The sequence below is a fragment of the Lagopus leucura genome, unplaced genomic scaffold, assembly GCF_019238085.1.
Source record: "Lagopus leucura isolate 7727_CA_CO unplaced genomic scaffold, USGS_WTPT01 Super-Scaffold_73, whole genome shotgun sequence".
In the NCBI taxonomy this organism is placed as follows: Eukaryota; Metazoa; Chordata; class Aves; order Galliformes; family Phasianidae; genus Lagopus; species Lagopus leucura.
Genome location: NW_024962252.1, coordinates 67,944,580 through 67,961,311, shown reverse-complemented (window position 1 = coordinate 67,961,311; position 16,732 = coordinate 67,944,580). Strand labels below are relative to the sequence as shown.

The following is a 16,732-nucleotide window of genomic DNA, read 5'->3' as shown; positions in this document are numbered from 1 at the left end:
CCCCCCCCCCCCCCCCCCCCCCCCCCCCCCCCCCCCCCCCAAGATCTCACACATTAGTTACAGTAACATACCTGTGATAAGTGTGCCACAAGCATTGTCAAATACCATGGCAAGGGTCTCAATCGCTCTCGGACTCCCTTGATCCTGGAAGACCTGCAGCACTGAAAGGGTCTGTAGATCCCAAACTATAAAAATCTAGAGAGATGGGGGCAGGGAAGTTAGTACAGTTGAAAATCCAGTAATGATACTATTTTTCATTTGTATGAGAAAAATAATATAGCATCCAATGAAAGTCACATTGTTAAGTGTGTTACATCTGAAAATAAGCAAGACAAATACCTAAGGCATTTTTCATCATGATTTTAATGAGAATAAGAGGCATAGAAAGGCTAAGATCTGCAATGTTGACCTGAGAACGAAATGAGCTAAGAGCCATCAACACCAACATAGAACTTTGAGAAACAAACATGTGACATCTGTCAAACTCAAAATGAAAACAGTAACAGTCAAATCCATTTCTGACAATTCAGAAAACTCAAATCTCTAATTTTAATCCCTCTTTATTAGAAGGATATTTGAAAGCAAAATTCCACTCTGAGAACTATTTTCCTTGCAAATTTGGGACTAGATTTTTTTTTTTAATATTAGGGATTTCTGCAGTCTTATGTCTGTCTGTTTGCTTATGTACAAGCTTAAATATTTCTATTCAGGAACAAAAAAAAATAAAATAAAAAATCACCTTATACATTTAAACAGAGAAAGTAAATGTTTCTCCAAAACACACCCAGAAAGTTGTACTCTGAAACATAACAAGAGTTTTGACTTTTTCAGTTTTCCTCATTATATTCCATTTCTTTCTTCATTTAGAATTCTATTTATATCGTTTGTGCCCATTATAATCCATAGGCAGTATTCTCAGTCCTTAAACATGTTTTCGATAATTAAGAACACTTCACTTTGTTTGTAAATGCTTTGAAAACTTCAGTGCAATTGTTAGGAATACTTTAATGATTACTTCAGAAGACATACATTCTACAACTGAACTTACATTTCTTACTCTGTATGCAATAAAGTACTGAAGTATAAATCTTTCCACTTAAAATACAATCTCAGCATAGAAAAAGTATCATGAAAGAAATAAAGTAGAAGACTGTTCACTGTTTGCAAAATAAAAATGAGTATAAAATATTAAAAGCAAGAGTAATGGACAGAAATTATTCAGGATTATGCAGTATCAAGAAGGGAGAAGATACACAGATTTAGAGATCATTGGAATTTCCATGCAAAACCTGATTTTAAAGAAATTTACAGAGGATCCAGAAAAATTTTGAAAAAGGAGAGAAAAGAAATAGATACACCAGTTTGAACTGATCACTTCTGACACTAGAGGAAAATTCATATAGAAGTGTTTCAGGATTTTGAGTAAAAAGGAAATTTGAATGCTCTGTTAATTTTCAGGAAAACAAAAAAGGAAAAGTACAGGAAACTGTACTGATTCAGAACCATACCCATCATATTTCTGTCCAGAGAGGCTGTGGATGCCCCATCCCTGGAGGCATTCAAGGCCAGGCTAGATGTGGCTCTGAGCAGCCTGGTCTGGTGGTTGGCAACCCTGCCCATGGCAGGGGATTGAAACTAGATGATCTTTGAGGTCCTTTTCAACCCAGGCCATTCTGTGATATTTCTCTAATAGATTTCTGACTATTTCAGAAATTTACCCAGGCATGCAATTGCTGAACCATACAAAAAGAGCCTTTTGGAGGAATAGCCAGTGAGTGTTTGAAGAAAACTTGGTTAAATAGAGAAAACTATGAAGATGTTTGTTCACCTAGAAAAAAAAGTGGAGAAGCAAAGATACAAAGAAGAATTGGTGATGGAAGTTGAAAAAGTTAGGGCAATATTGAAGGTAAACCTCCAAGCTGATTTCTGGCCCAATCACAATTAGGTGTAAAAACAGCTCTAAGAACAGAATATTAATCAGAAGTAAGTATCAATGGAGATACTCAAGTCAGGTGAAAAGAATAAGGCCTTGAACAGAGACCTTTCTGGAAATACCTATTAAATTAATATTCTATTAAAAATTGGAATAAAACTGAAGATTCACAATTTTAATAGTATCATGTTTTTTTCAAGCAAAATTGGTCAGACAAAACATAAGTTTGACATTTTATCACAGCAGTAAATCACAGAGAAAATGATTTTACAGCACAAGTGAATACAAGCAAAAACCTGGTCATTAATAAATCTCTTCCACTCAACCTTTCTTCTTTTTGGGGGCAGGATATGGGGAGATAACATAAACCACTGTTTCATATAAGTAACTTTAACACAAGGCATCACCAGCATGGCAGTGTGATATAATGTCACTGCTGCTTATCTGCATCAGCACATATAACTGGCATGAATTCATGAGGAAAGACAAGAAACAAAAACTGTGCTGAATTTGAAACTAGGAGGCCACTGGGGGAACTTTCTGGGGAACATTTTTAAAAAACTGTTCTATTTAATAAAGAACTTCCAAATCATGGTAAGCACTGGGAAACACTGAAGCCCTTTGAAGACATACTCTTTATGGCAAAATGCTTTTTGACTGTGTCTTGTGAAATCACACACAGTCTATTTTTGAGAAAACAAAACCAGAGTGGAGGCAGAGTGCAGAAAGAAAGATCTTCAATTGCTGTTGAAAATTATTGTTTTCCTTCTTCACACTGTTTCCACCATACAGGAAAACTTAAGCTACATTAACAGTGATACTGTCTGCAGTGCTGACTTAAATGAAAAATACTTGTTGGCTCAATTCTAGTATATTAGCAGAATTAGCATTGACCCATGGACATTCCTTTTGCATATAGATGTTGTAGTCCAAAATGGTGCAGAGATTCTTCTTAAGGGATTTCATTTGCTACACAGCTTACCTACTTCAGTGTGTCATTGAAGGTTCCATGCTGCAAGTGAAAAAGTTACAAACTCATATCCAAAGTCCAAACCCCCAAAGAAAAATCACCAGGCATGAAGCAGAGGTCAAACTGCAGCTCTGCTTGCCATGTTATTTAATAGAGTAAGTTACCTGTGGAGTTCAGTTTTGCACCCTGTGATCTCTGAAGGTGATCCTATGAAGTACTACAACTCCCCGTAGTTATTAGAAGACTTAAAAACAAATTGATGTCAGTGGGATTACTTTTGAGGCAAAGACAAGGAGGATTTAGTTCTAAGCATATTAACACAACATGATGCAGCAGCTGATCCTATACCTGGTGCTTTACTGAGACAGTAATCTGCTGAAGTTCAAAATAATATACATTTCAAATCACTTCCTTAAGTAGTACCACAAACCTGGTAATACATAAGGCTACTTTCTCAGTCATTGAGAAATACTGAAAAAAATTAAACTGGGTAATAAGCAACAGTGAAACTGCTTGCAAATTAATGGGTCTGCAGGCTATTTACTAGGTCCTATACAGTGACAGAGGTTTCGTAAAAGACCTGTTTATCTGTCTGTACTGTCTGCTCAGTATGCTGACAATAGAACTGCCTGACCCCTCACACAAATATGAAACGACCCTTAACTCTTCCAGAAAACAGTTTAAGTGGATATTTAGATAGTGTGTGGGTCAGAAGCAAGAAGTCTGAGGTTCAAGCACAGACATGTGGCCCTGAACACCTGGGTTGGGTGAGCTCAAAACAACAATCATGTTCTTCCTGCTAATGTTCAGCTTACCTTAGAATAATGACACAGCTCTCACCTTAGATGTAGTATTGAAATATTCTTCATGTAAACACCTTATTTGCATTTTAAGATCCAATATTTCTTTCTTTACCAATCAAAAAACAAAGGAGCTAGAAAACTGCAGGTCTGCAAGTTCATTCTTAATGTAGCTTAATCCTTAGATCTCAGTTTTTGGTTAGAAAATCTAAAGAAATTAACACAGGCTGAATATGGCTCTTGATCTTTTTTTCTTCTGAGCAAATACAGATTATTTAATGCTTTAATAATCAAACATTTGCCCAGAAACAGAAAACCTACTGGATCATTTCCTTCGTATATGCCTAGAATATATAAAGCAATTCAATTATGAAGGCAATTCATGCATTCTCATAAACTGAGAAACAGCATTTTGGAAAGATACCACCATAGCTAGAACAGATTTTCCTCAAACAGTCCAACTGCATGCTGGTTGCAAGCACACGTGTATGTCATAAATTTAGGTGCTAGAGAGAAAAATATAGGTTTAAGCCAAAAAAGCATATTTAAAATTAGTTCTAAATCCTTCTTCACAGAATCATGGTTTGGCTGAGCTTGGCAGGGACCTCCTGGATCCATCTGCTCTACCAGGCTCAAGCAGGGCTACCCAGATCAGGCTGCACTGGACCACATCCAGATGCTTTTTAAGGTCTCCAATGGCAACCTCTCTGGGCAACCTATGCCAGTCCTCAGATACCCTCAGAGTAAAAAAATGCTTTCTGATGCATAGATCATTTTTCCTGTGTTTCAGTTTTTGCCCACTGTCTGTCACTGGGCATCAATTAAAAAAGCCTTGCTCTTCTTTGATAAGAGGCTCCCTGAGCCTGCTCATCTCTATGCTAATTTTGCAGTTCTTACTTGCAGACTATTCAAGAGAAAAAGTAATTTGCATTGCAAATACCAGGAAATTGGTTAAGTTGATGAAAAAAAAAAAAAATCAGAGAACCTTCAAGAATATTTGACGTTTGTGCAATATGAGAAGAATATGATATCTGGGAGGAGTAAATAAAATAAATTATTATCATAAAATCACCCCAGAAAGGACAGGATTAACTTTGACTTTCAAAGCAGTATATGAAAATGTATCTGATATAGATGTAGCCAAATAATTTCTGTGCAGGGTATCTGGAAGAGATTTCTCAAATGCCTTTTTCTAATTTTCTGGATTAAATTTAATATTGTTGATGTACATTTTAGTAACAGTCCTGATTAGCAATGGTTTGACATAAATTAAACAGTGTACTTCCAGCTCAGCTGTTGTAATTTTTCAGGAAGATGGATGACCGTATTATAAATACATCCTTAAGGCAATGTTATCTGATTTCAAAATAGTCCAGAGAAACATAGATGGTAATCTACACAGGCTTTGATACAATGACATGCTTGGTTCTAGACAGGCAGAAGGCATTTGACTCCCCTGTGAGATATTACACAGCAAGTTTGCCATTCAGCAGACTTGGAGAGGAAAAGCTAGAGGCTGCTAGTATTAAGATTCCTGTAAATTTGCAAAATCACAAGATATACAAACCAATAACACGTCTTGCTCTTATTACCTTCTGTCTTAGTTTCAGCTGGGATGGACTGTTTTCTTCAGAGTATCTAGTATGATGCTATGTTTTTGTTCTAGGAGAAAAAACAATTTTCATAACACCGATGTTTATTGTGGCAGCTAAGTAGTGTTGAACAACTTTGCACACCTTCGTTCACTCATTCCATCCCCTTCCCTGTCAGATATGGGAAAGAATTGAAAAAAAAAAAAAAAAAAAAAAAGACCCACAAAGTAGAGCTTGTATGGGTTGAGACAAAACCATTTACTAACATAGAGAAAAGGAAAAGGATAAGAATTGGGACACACACACACGTATGTATATAACAAATGATGCACAATTAATTGCTCACCATCCCCAACCAATGCCCAGCTAGCCCTGAGTAGCAGGGGAGAGAACTCCCACTCCCTACAAAACTCCTTCTGCATATCATATGTATGGAATATCCCTTTAGCCAGTTTAAGTCAGCTGTCCTAACTCTGTTCCATCCCGGCTCCATGGGCCCTTTGCTGAGAATGGCCTTGGTTCTGTACAGAACTGCTGAGCAGCAACTATAAGCATCAGTATGTTATCAACATTGTTTTTTCTCCTAGAACCAAAACATAGCATCATATCAGACACTGTGAAGAAAACAACTCCATCCCATCTGAAACTAAGACATCCTTCCTGGATTCTGTCAGAATAAAAACAAGAGGAAGGTATGTTTATAACAGAGTCAATTGCAGTACTTTCCCACCATGCCTAAGTACGTACATTACTTTAAGTATTAGCTATTAAAAATGAAATTACTTTTAAAGAGAAAAAGGGCAAAGAAAATTACATTGATTTGAAAATAAAAGTTTTGTGTTGTTTGTAAGGGATAGCACAGAGTGTTATAGTAGGAAGGCACTCCTTATCCTCGCCCCATTGATCAACACATGTACTGAGATTGTTCTTACGCATTCAAGCATGTAGTGTCAAATCTTGCTCACCTGACTCACTTAAGCAGTCTAATTCAACCACAGGAGTAGTTTTAGTTAAATTAGGGTGGCTTTCATCAATGATTCAGCAGGCAAGACAAAATATTTCGACCTCTACTGTTCTAGTTCCAAATTCCCACTCCACACTAAGTGAGACACAATGGTTTTCACGGCTACACAGCATTTCAGTACCACTGCTATACCACTATCCTTAATTTTCTCATTTCCACTAATCATTCTGAGGGAAAAACCACAAGAACAACCCTCTTCCTGCACCCAGGTTTAATAGCCCCTACCTATGACTGTTCTTTTCCCCTCAGTGGTTTCTGAATGTATTGAAAGCATTCTGCAGCATTAAAAAATAAAATAACTGCTTCCCGTTGCAGTAGAATGAGCAAAATAAATACAGAGAGGAAGGGACAGTGTTGAATTATGTATGTTGAGATATCTCACTCTATCAGTGAGACTATTTGTTCACAGTTTTTGTCTGTTCCTAAAAACATGAGAGATTGAGTTGCAGTAGCCAGTGAATATACAGCAGGTAGAAGGACTGCTGTGTCAGATAATGAAATTATTTACTGCTAGACATCCTTATGGCAGGCTAATAGGAGACTCTTAGGATGTAGCTACTTTAACAAAGAGCTTGTGTAGTATTTAAAAGTCTGTATTCTGGTGAAATGTTCCATGCTTTTTCAGCATGGTCATCACCACTGGCTATACATTTTGCCAGCAATGAATAAGAATCGGCATGACGTACTTGTAAAAATCTGCACAATTTCTATTCACGAACAATACTTTTAATTACTAAGTTTCATAGCTGACATTGTTCAAAAAGAGGCTGAGTTGATCATGGTGCATAGAGTGGTGAGTATAAGAAAAAACTCATATTTGGTAGGTTGACAAAGAGAGGAAAGGGAAGTGAAGCAGCAGGAAGTTGTTGCAGATGATTAGTACTGAATTAAGCATTCAGATACCGGTTTTGTAATAATTCTGCCATAATTCAGCTGACACAAGCTAACACAGAATATCAGAATTTTAATATTTATGTGTTTTTTTGCACACACAAAGAAAAAAGTCAAACATGTCAATTCTAGTCTTGCTACTAAAAAAAAAAATACGGAAGTGTTAAGCTAAAAGCCTACTTTTTAATTAAAATAAACAGATTATCAATAAGATTAGGACTAGATACTATCAGTATTAATTACTCAGAAACACATTGCTATTTTGATTGGAAATATTGATTTGAAATTAGTAAAAATATTTTACCTTTGCAAATGAAAGGCTGATGACATGCTGATCTTTTTCATTCGTCACGATTTCCACAATACTGTGCTGATGTCCAGACAGCTTTCCTGAAGGCCTAGTATTAACATAGGGATGCCACAAACGAAGGAGTTTGTCATGACCTGTCAGAAATATATATATATATATATATATATATATTTTTTTTTTTTTTTCAAAAGACTGAATAGTCACTAATACTGTTAAGTAAGCTTCTTGATGAAGGTACTGGTGCTCATAAGTCTCAGCTTTCAGCGCATAGCCAACTCACATGAGAATACTAACTTTTCATTTAAAGGCTGGATTCCAGCTTACGTGTTAACATGTATTCATTGCTTGATCCCATACTTGCATTAAAACCACATAATTGATTAGCATTTTGAAGGCTTTTAATTTTGTTAGGGGAACGTCAGAGGCTCTGGCTGTGATTACATATGCTGGCCCTGTAAAAGCTTAACACATAATTAAACAGAGTTGGGCTGTAGATTTTTTTCCCCTCAGAGACCTTATTTAGAAAATGATCAAAAAAATAATAATGTCCACTTAGTGAAGGGGGGGTGGTCATACATAATGGCAAGGGGAGCAGACATGCAAGTTGATGGCAGGTAGGTAACTAGTGATGAGAAATTTTGTGTCTTAATATAATGAGAATTAAGTCTTCTCCTTTTATTTGTGCATTCAAACATTGAAATTACTTTCAACAATAGAATCACTAATACTTGTTATTCTTTTTAATATCTTAAATAAATTAGCCTCATTAAGAAAGAAAACCTTTCCCTACGTAAAATGATGCTTTCTACATGAAATTTTTACTAATTTTTAACTTTATTCATGCCAGGAATGCACAAAGGCTATTGGGCAAGCACAGAAGACTATTTTTATCAGTCTTGAACTGCTACTTTTAGACTAAGAAATCACTAATAGATTGGATTTTGCTTTATTACTCACAGGGGAACAGTAAATGCATTTGAAAAATCAGTGGGGTTAAAAGATGATTTATCATATTATTCAAAGCTGGTAATTTCCAGCTTCTGTATACATACGTAATTTGCTTTTTACTGTAACTGTTCTCTGATGTAGTGACTAAGACATAGTTAGAATTGAAATAAATATAGAGTAAGAGGAAAACCATATCACTTTAAGCATAATAATAATGCAAAATATTACACAAAAGTTACTCTAAACTACCATGGGCTCTATATTTTAGGCCACTAATGGGATTATATCATTTCATTCATAAAAGAAATACAGGTTTAAGCAACAAAAGTGAACTCTGCATCAGTTTTGCTTGTATCTTTCTCATTCATTACCACAAATGAGAAACATTTGGAAGACAAAGTTTGGATGTATCACAGTACTGGTGAAACTGATTACAGTATTCAAATACAACTAAATAAATGATTGAAGAGTAGGAGTGTTAACACACTTTAAGTCTCTTCCTAATGAAAAATGCATTGTAGGATTCAGTACTTTGCATACCACTTGTGCTATAAATACATCCCTAAATAAGAATAGATTGAGGCATAGCAAAGTCATTAGCAAATTATCCTCCTTGATTACACAATAAGCTATTGTATAATCAAAAGCTGGACTTTCTTTTTAATTGCTGAATGTGACAAACTATTTTCACTAGTGCTTGTACATTCTTTATGTAAAATTCCTAGACTATTTAGCTGCTCTGGCCATTGATTTTCAGGGTGTAATACTAGTCAACAAGACTTTACTAACTCAGGTGCCTATATTCATTTGAAAGAGTTTAATTATGTCATTAACTGTATTTCCTGTGTTTCTCAGAAAGAATGCTGGTTTTTAGTTACAAAGACAAAACTAGCATGCCCTGGTGCAGCTTTGCAGTAGTCCTGTCTGATGTAAACTTCACAGTAAATTTGAAAGGGACTATCACATCCTTTAATTGGTTTAGCAGTTCATTTCCACTCTTGCCTATGACTATTAGCTGTACAGCCCAGGAATTCTTCCTTTTGTATTCAAGGGAAGCAGCAAAACTAAGCACTACAAATGAGGGTGAGGCAGGAGGATGCCTTCTGACATCAGTAAAGATCAGTGGGCAAACGAGATAGACAGGATTCCAAATCAAAAATATAAGTGCAATGAGCAAGAACAAACTGGAAGATTGTTTTATGTAAGAATAATTGTTACGCTTCAAAGACATAATTGCAGACTTCTTGAACACAATATTGATCTTCTGTCATGTTGTTTATGCTTTCTGTGTTTTTTGCAGTGAAAGTCAAGATAAATTAAAATGCAGTGGCAAGACAGCCTATCTTACAAAAATACTCTGATTAGGTAGTGGTTTAGATAGGATAGAAGGCCCTACAATTCAAGTCTAGTCTCTGGTCAACGCAGACATATATGTAATCTATCTTTTTCAAAAATTTCAAGCACCATTTTAAACAAAGAGGATATTTCTGCTACTTCCACTATTCAGTGGTACACAAGTATCTTAAGTATTGCAACATGACTGCCCTATTTTTATACCATTGCTGTTCTTATTTTTCTAGAAAGTTTATCTAGATTTTTTTTTTCCTCCTCTAAGAACAATTTTCAGTGTGTAACAGAAAGCATTATTTCTTGTGTATATGATCTTCTGCCATGCTCAGATATTTTACTCCATCTTTATCACTACAGTAAAAGCCTCCAGTTCTACCTGCAGGAAATACCAATCACATTCCTATAGGGCTTCCCTACTTTACGTCATCATAAAATTTCTTCAGGCTTTGTTTTTTTGTGACAAATAATCAATCTAAATAAGATCTCCTCAAAAGATGTACTTCAGGATTTTCACTAATAGCCCTATTGATTCCCTTTTAATTTTGTGTCTAAAAAAAAAAAAAACCAATAAAATTCATGAAATCTAAAAATAAATATCAGACAAGATGGATATCTTAGTTTTCCCTGTAGTAAATTTCATTTAATCTTGAATTGCATTATTTCCTTGTCTAGGTGTTGCGCTTTTTCCCCCCTCAAATTTATTTTCATGTTTTGCTTATTATAAAGGCTAGGCAGCAGAGCCTTGGCCATTTTCACCAACAGACAGCATCGCTGTAGTCACTCCAAAGCACTACTATATCAAACAGAATACACTAAGACTGCTGTCATACTCTAGATGCATTTCTACAGAATGAAATATGACCACTGCAATAAAAAAGCTCCTAAGATATTAGATAATGGAAATAAATGGTTGTAAGAGTACTATTTTTGAGTCTCTATTGGGAGGGAAAAAAAAAGAACAGCAAAACTTTGGTGAAACATGACCAAAGAGAAAAGCGACAGAAAGTATTAAGGTGGGCCAGCGTGACTGCTTATGACAAGAAAGAAAGGCTAAGGAGTAATGCAAAGGGAGCAAGGAGAAATTTCTAAAACCTGACCAAGACAGTCATCACTCATAACCATAGCTTGGAGAACTGTTTTATAGTAGATCAAACAACTGTTTTCTTTTGTTTTGTCATATAAATAACAAAATCCCTGAATCAAACACAGACTGAGTCCTTATTAGATTTCTTTGAGCGACTGCATCTCTTCAGAGCCAAACTCCCAGCAATTATTAGCAGCATCTCTGTTAACTGTAAATTAAGATGGAAGCCACTGTTTGTACTCTTAAAATACTAACTCAGTTTTTATTTTATCTTTTAACTGAAAATAAAAAGTTACAACGAAGCAATATCTTGGAAAAATATTATATAAGCCTCATACTTACCCCCAGTGACAATGACCTTTGCTTTTCCACAGTACGTGAAGGCATTGACTCCTCTAGGAACAGAAAATTCTTTTACAGGTCTGTAATCATCAATAAAATAGTTAATCAAGTAAGAAGCATTAGGAAAACACAGTCAAGTGCAATTCCACTGTACTCCTCTGTAGTATATAGAATAGCTGTTTGCATAACACATAATTTTCATTTTTTATTTTTTAAACAAGATACTATATAAGTGACTTAGATGCTAGCATCAATGAAACTGTAACAGAAGGCACTCTCCACTAAAATAGAGTGTCTCTGATTTGAGCATCTGAATCCTCAGCCAGACACACTCCAAACACAATCTTGAAGTGGTAATTGTTGCCAAAGGAGACCTTCACAAAAGAATATGCTCAAACCATGCTTCAAGTATTAAACCAACCGTCTTTGCCTGTTTCGGATATAGAGTGGTTACTATTTTACATAAACCAAGTACATTTTTCCACAGTTTATTTCATATTAGCCCATACAGTGCAATTATTTTATCTATTTTATCTTGTATAAAAACACGAAGAGACTGACAAGCTCCTGAAATATTATTTTACAAAAATTCTCTCGTATTCACTAAAACAAAACACGATACCAAAACAGGCATTCAGCCAACAAAGAGAGATTGACTCTGTGTTCCATCTAAGCCCATCATTTGAACAACCTCATCACTCCACATTTCATGAATTGGTACCAATGAATGAGAATTTTTTGTACTTGGGATTTAGCAACAGCAAGGCTAATACTCATCTCTGCCAGGAAACAATGACTGCCAATATAGTTAAGCTAGACAGACTGAAATGAGCATACACTTAAAGACATGTTTTTTTCTTTGAAATCCAGATAGGTAGCCAATTCATTTATACTGAATGAGAGAACAACTATGGGCATCGCTAACTGTAACTGTGGATGTTGGTAAATATGTTGAAAATCTCTGGAAACTTTGAGGATGAAAGAATTTTTTCTAGGCAGATCTAAATAAAAGATTGTTGAGTTTCTATTAACTAAAGGGAGAACAGCTTTCTTTCCAGAACCCTAACAAAGGAATCTTCTCTTGATGGTGTAAAATAGCGAGTAATTGACTTAAATGTGTGATTGGCAGATAGCTTCACAATTTCTCATCTTTTTCCTTAATTTTTACCCTTTAACAAACTGTCTAGATTATTTACCAATAACAGCATAAATAAGGGGAGTGTGAGGTCTTGTTCAAGTCATGGCTTTCTTGCCTTGTACCTTGTGATCTTTGCCACACTTCATCTTTTTATATATATATATATACACACACACACACACACACACACATACTTTACAAGAAAAGATTATAACCACTCATTAACCATCATCTACACAGAAACTAAATAGTCACATAGGAGACATGACACATTCCATCCCTTTTCAAGTACAGTAGCAGCTGCTTGCTGGAAACAATTGGGCAAGTTTTGTTAGCACTAGTAAATCATATAATGGAACCACAATTACTTATGGAAAGGGCATTTCAGAAGTGATTTGATGCACAGCTATTTTGATAATGTAATTATTCAATTGGCTAAATGTAATTTCAGTTAGCCATTGTATGAAAATGCATAGAGATATATATTTTATTGCATTTGAAGTTAGTGTTAACTGAAAGACCTACTAAGACACTCTATACAAGAAACAGGGATTAGTGGTAGCATGTACAGTTTTGACTATTCTGATTTTCCAGTTTGTTTTCTTCCCAAATTAATTCTAGCTTTCCAAAACTTACTGAAAACTCAAATGGAACATTTTGCAGTTCACAGATTAAACTGTTCTCTTGATTTAAGCGAGTGGAACTGAATCTTTTGAAATTAAATCTAAAGCTGAAACTTCTGGTTTTGTGGATATCAAGTTTAAATAAATAGATACATGATATACACACAGCAATGCAATCTTTTCTAACTATATTTTTCCTGCTGAGAAGTTAAATCAGACAACACTGCCAATGTAGTTTATTTTTAGAGATGCAATAAACACAAACATCAATTCTTGCCTACATTATAAGCTAGGAAACAAAAACGTTCAAGTATTCAAGCAGTGGTATTTTTATATGCATTATCAGTGCTTTAGAAAAAACAGCTTCAGTACAGCAAGATGGCATCTTGCAAGGCACTAATCTCATGCAGTTATATTTTTCTGACTTTATCACATACTTACAAATTGTCCTTTAGTCGCTTTATGTCATCTAAAACAAATGAACGAATGCTGTCCGAGGAGCAGGATCCAAAACAATTTAGGTCAGAAATATATTTAACTTTCAAAACCCAGTCAGCATGAAGCTTGCGTTTAACACTATGGATACAAATTGAGATGCTATTATTAGGATTTAGCAGCATCTACTGCAACATGCCCATAGCTGGACACAAATTTTGTCAGTACGATTATACACAATAAATACTATCACTGAATATCCAAGCCAGGTCCAGAACACATCTCTCAGTACAAAAGCAAACATATAAGAACAGAGCTAGTGTTAGAGTTGAATTATGCTCTTCTCTAGTAATAATGATGCTTCTATTTAATAAGACACAATAAGGCTTCCCTGTATCTGGATAAAAGCAATTATGAATTCTTCCCTGAAATTTCACTTTCCAGCCCTTCTACTGTAAGATCCACTGAAAATTCTATCACTTCCTTCACACAACAAGCAAATTACTTTACTTGCAGTTTTAAAAATTATTTTCTTTGTTAGGTTGGGTTAATTCACAGAGAAGCTGACCCTTCACTCAGGCCAGAGAACACTCCAAACTAACTAATAATGCCCAACATAAAATATTTTATCATAAATAACTTACATGTTAAAATCTTTGGAATCCAAGATCTGAAGTTGAGATTCTTTTTTACCTTTACATTGCTTCAATCCAAAGTGATCACTGGTCACTTTAAGTAAGTAAACATAGCCTTTGTCATCTCCCATTAGGATATTGTCCTCACCCACTTGATCAGACATAGTTGCCGTGCAAACACAGAGCAGACTGTTTTCCATTGGTTTGATGTTGAAGTAATTACCCTGTGAAATTCAGTGGTTTACTGGGATGGTGTATTTGCTAAGATCGTAAATAGCTTTCTTCTAGACAACATCTTTGTCAACAGGAAATGTGAGATAGCTGATTCACAGAATTACTAATCATAAAATGAACAGTAACACACAGTTCAGAAGTTATTAATACAGTATAGGAGTACCAAATGTGCTTAAACAGGCAGGTGCCTGAATTTTTAGGTATTGAGGTGAGGCAATGAATACAGCTGCAAGCCACTGTGGTATTTTCCTACACTGAGAAGGCCTAGGAGTAGTACTTGAGGTCATCTGCATCATACTACTTATTGGTTAAACTGTCTGGACTCCATCTGTTATTTGATTAAAGCACCCTGCCAACCTAAACTGTCAACTGTTCATATACCACAGAAATCAACTGCTTCATAGTTCTCTGCATGGCACAGAAACACTGAAAAGACATACCATAGAGTGTCTGTATATTATTCCTGTGATTTCAAAATATAATTATTTCTCATTCAGTCACAAGACAGTTACAGCTCACGCTTGCATTGATATAATGACTGGAGGAAACCTCTATGAGAATAAATGTTCAAGCCTTCCTTCTCAGAATTCCAACTGAAGGGAAAGAAAGACTTCCATTGATTTATCTGAGCATGGGAACAGGACTTTTAATTTTAAGAGAACAAATGAAAAAATTATAAAAGCTTTCTTATTCTAAAAATATTTACTTTGCTTCTTTTCCTTATATCTCCTCAAAGCTACTGAGAAAACCACAGAAACTGGGCGAAAGAGCCAAGGCATGGATGAGAAATCCTTGTAAAAAAAAAAAGTCATATTTTGTAATAAAGTATAAGCTTGCATAAATATAAACTTGTTTGAACATATACCATCAAAATTGAGATGCTTTTACATTTGAAAAGTCCAAACAAAAATATGTGAAGCAAGATTTTCTTTAAATCAAGAAGTTATCTCAAAGTAGTCTATGCTGAATTCCTTTGGAAGACCTGTCCCTTGATTTTTAATACAGTCCAAGATAGTCGTGCACACACATCAGATACATACACATTTTGCATTAGACACATGCAGAAAAAAAACCAGCTTTCGTCAGTTTGCAACAACAATAGGACAAGAATTTCCTTTTTCTTTCAAGTTTTAAGACAGTGTAAAAATTACATTTGGTGTGGAAGGAAAGAGTATTCTTTCTTTAGAATGAATGGTTTCATTGAGTTCCTTCCTACAAAGACAAAAGTTAATGCATTCATCCTGTTGGGCAAAAGGGATATGAATGTACATTGAAAAAAAAATTAACTTTCTCCAAATTTCCCTTCACATTTGCTTGATCCAACACACTACCTTTTTCCCTACTGAGGTATAGTCCCAGACGATGATTGTCCTTTCAGTTACAGCCACAACACATTTCAGCTGAGTTAGGAAATCACATCCATTTATCCAAGCAGTATCCTGATAAAAACAAAAAGAGCAGTTAAACAAGGATTTTCTGAGAATTTATAACCTTGTCTATTGTTTTAAGAAGTATTTAACCATCTCTGCATAAATTCCATATAGTCAGCTAGATGCCGTCCAAGCTAGTGAGACTGAGAGTTCTAACTCCAATAGTAGCTCACAAATGCAGTAGCTTGGCTCAGCCTGTAATCAGTAACTCACAGATGCAGAGATTGCACATAAGAGGACATACACAACACAAGTACACTGTTTGTTGAACTGTGATAACAATGAAAAAAACTTATTCTGAATACAACAAATTGAAGTTAAGAGTTTATATATCTGTGTTAAAGTGGATTTTTTTTCCTTGGATACAGTTTAATTAAAAATAAAAGTTAAAGGTACTCAAATTTCCAACTGGAGGTGAAACCCTACCCAAAAAATAAACCCTACAAAAATGAATGTCTCTGAAAATAATTATTTTTTATTAAATAATATAAAAACATACTTCCAGTAGGTAGATTCTATATTTACAAATATATGCAGTATATATGCCTGTATTAAACCATCTTTTGAATATACCTGCAACTATACAGATCATAATGTAAAATAATTAACCTTGCAAAGTGGAGACTCAAATTTACTATAATACCCTGAAATTTGCCATTATACATACATACATATTGTTTGACCATTAAACATATATACTGGAACAGTTATCAATTTTTGAAAATGTAATGGACCTTCCTAAAATAAGAGTGGTTTAGAAAAGGAATATGCTCCAGGTTGTATCAATTTTTTTTTTTTTTAAACTTTAAAAAATTTCCATTCAAAATCTTACCCCATGGTTTATTAATAGATTTTATCTTATTTTACTTTTATTTTCTACATTAACTCCATGTACTGAAATACAGGATGTTTTCAGATATACCTGCAATAGCAAAACCATTATTTTAAAAGTTACAATTAAACAATGACGCAGACTTAAGTCACTTTTTCTCG

At 34.9% G+C, this 16,732-nt stretch overlaps 1 protein-coding gene across 1 annotated transcript in view; it reads right to left on the bottom strand.

Moving 5' to 3' along the window:
- WDR64 (WD repeat domain 64) overlaps nt 1-16,732 on the bottom strand; it is a 61,859-nt gene that overhangs the window by 29,406 nt on the left and 15,721 nt on the right. The window contains exons 6-11 of the mRNA XM_042891079.1: nt 15,641-15,748; nt 14,085-14,299; nt 13,447-13,581; nt 11,245-11,324; nt 7,515-7,654; nt 72-195 (exon numbers count right to left, since the gene is read on the bottom strand). Coding sequence (XP_042747013.1) covers nt 72-195; nt 7,515-7,654; nt 11,245-11,324; nt 13,447-13,581; nt 14,085-14,299; nt 15,641-15,748 — 802 coding nt within the window. The remainder of the gene's footprint in view (nt 1-71; nt 196-7,514; nt 7,655-11,244; nt 11,325-13,446; nt 13,582-14,084; nt 14,300-15,640; nt 15,749-16,732) is intronic.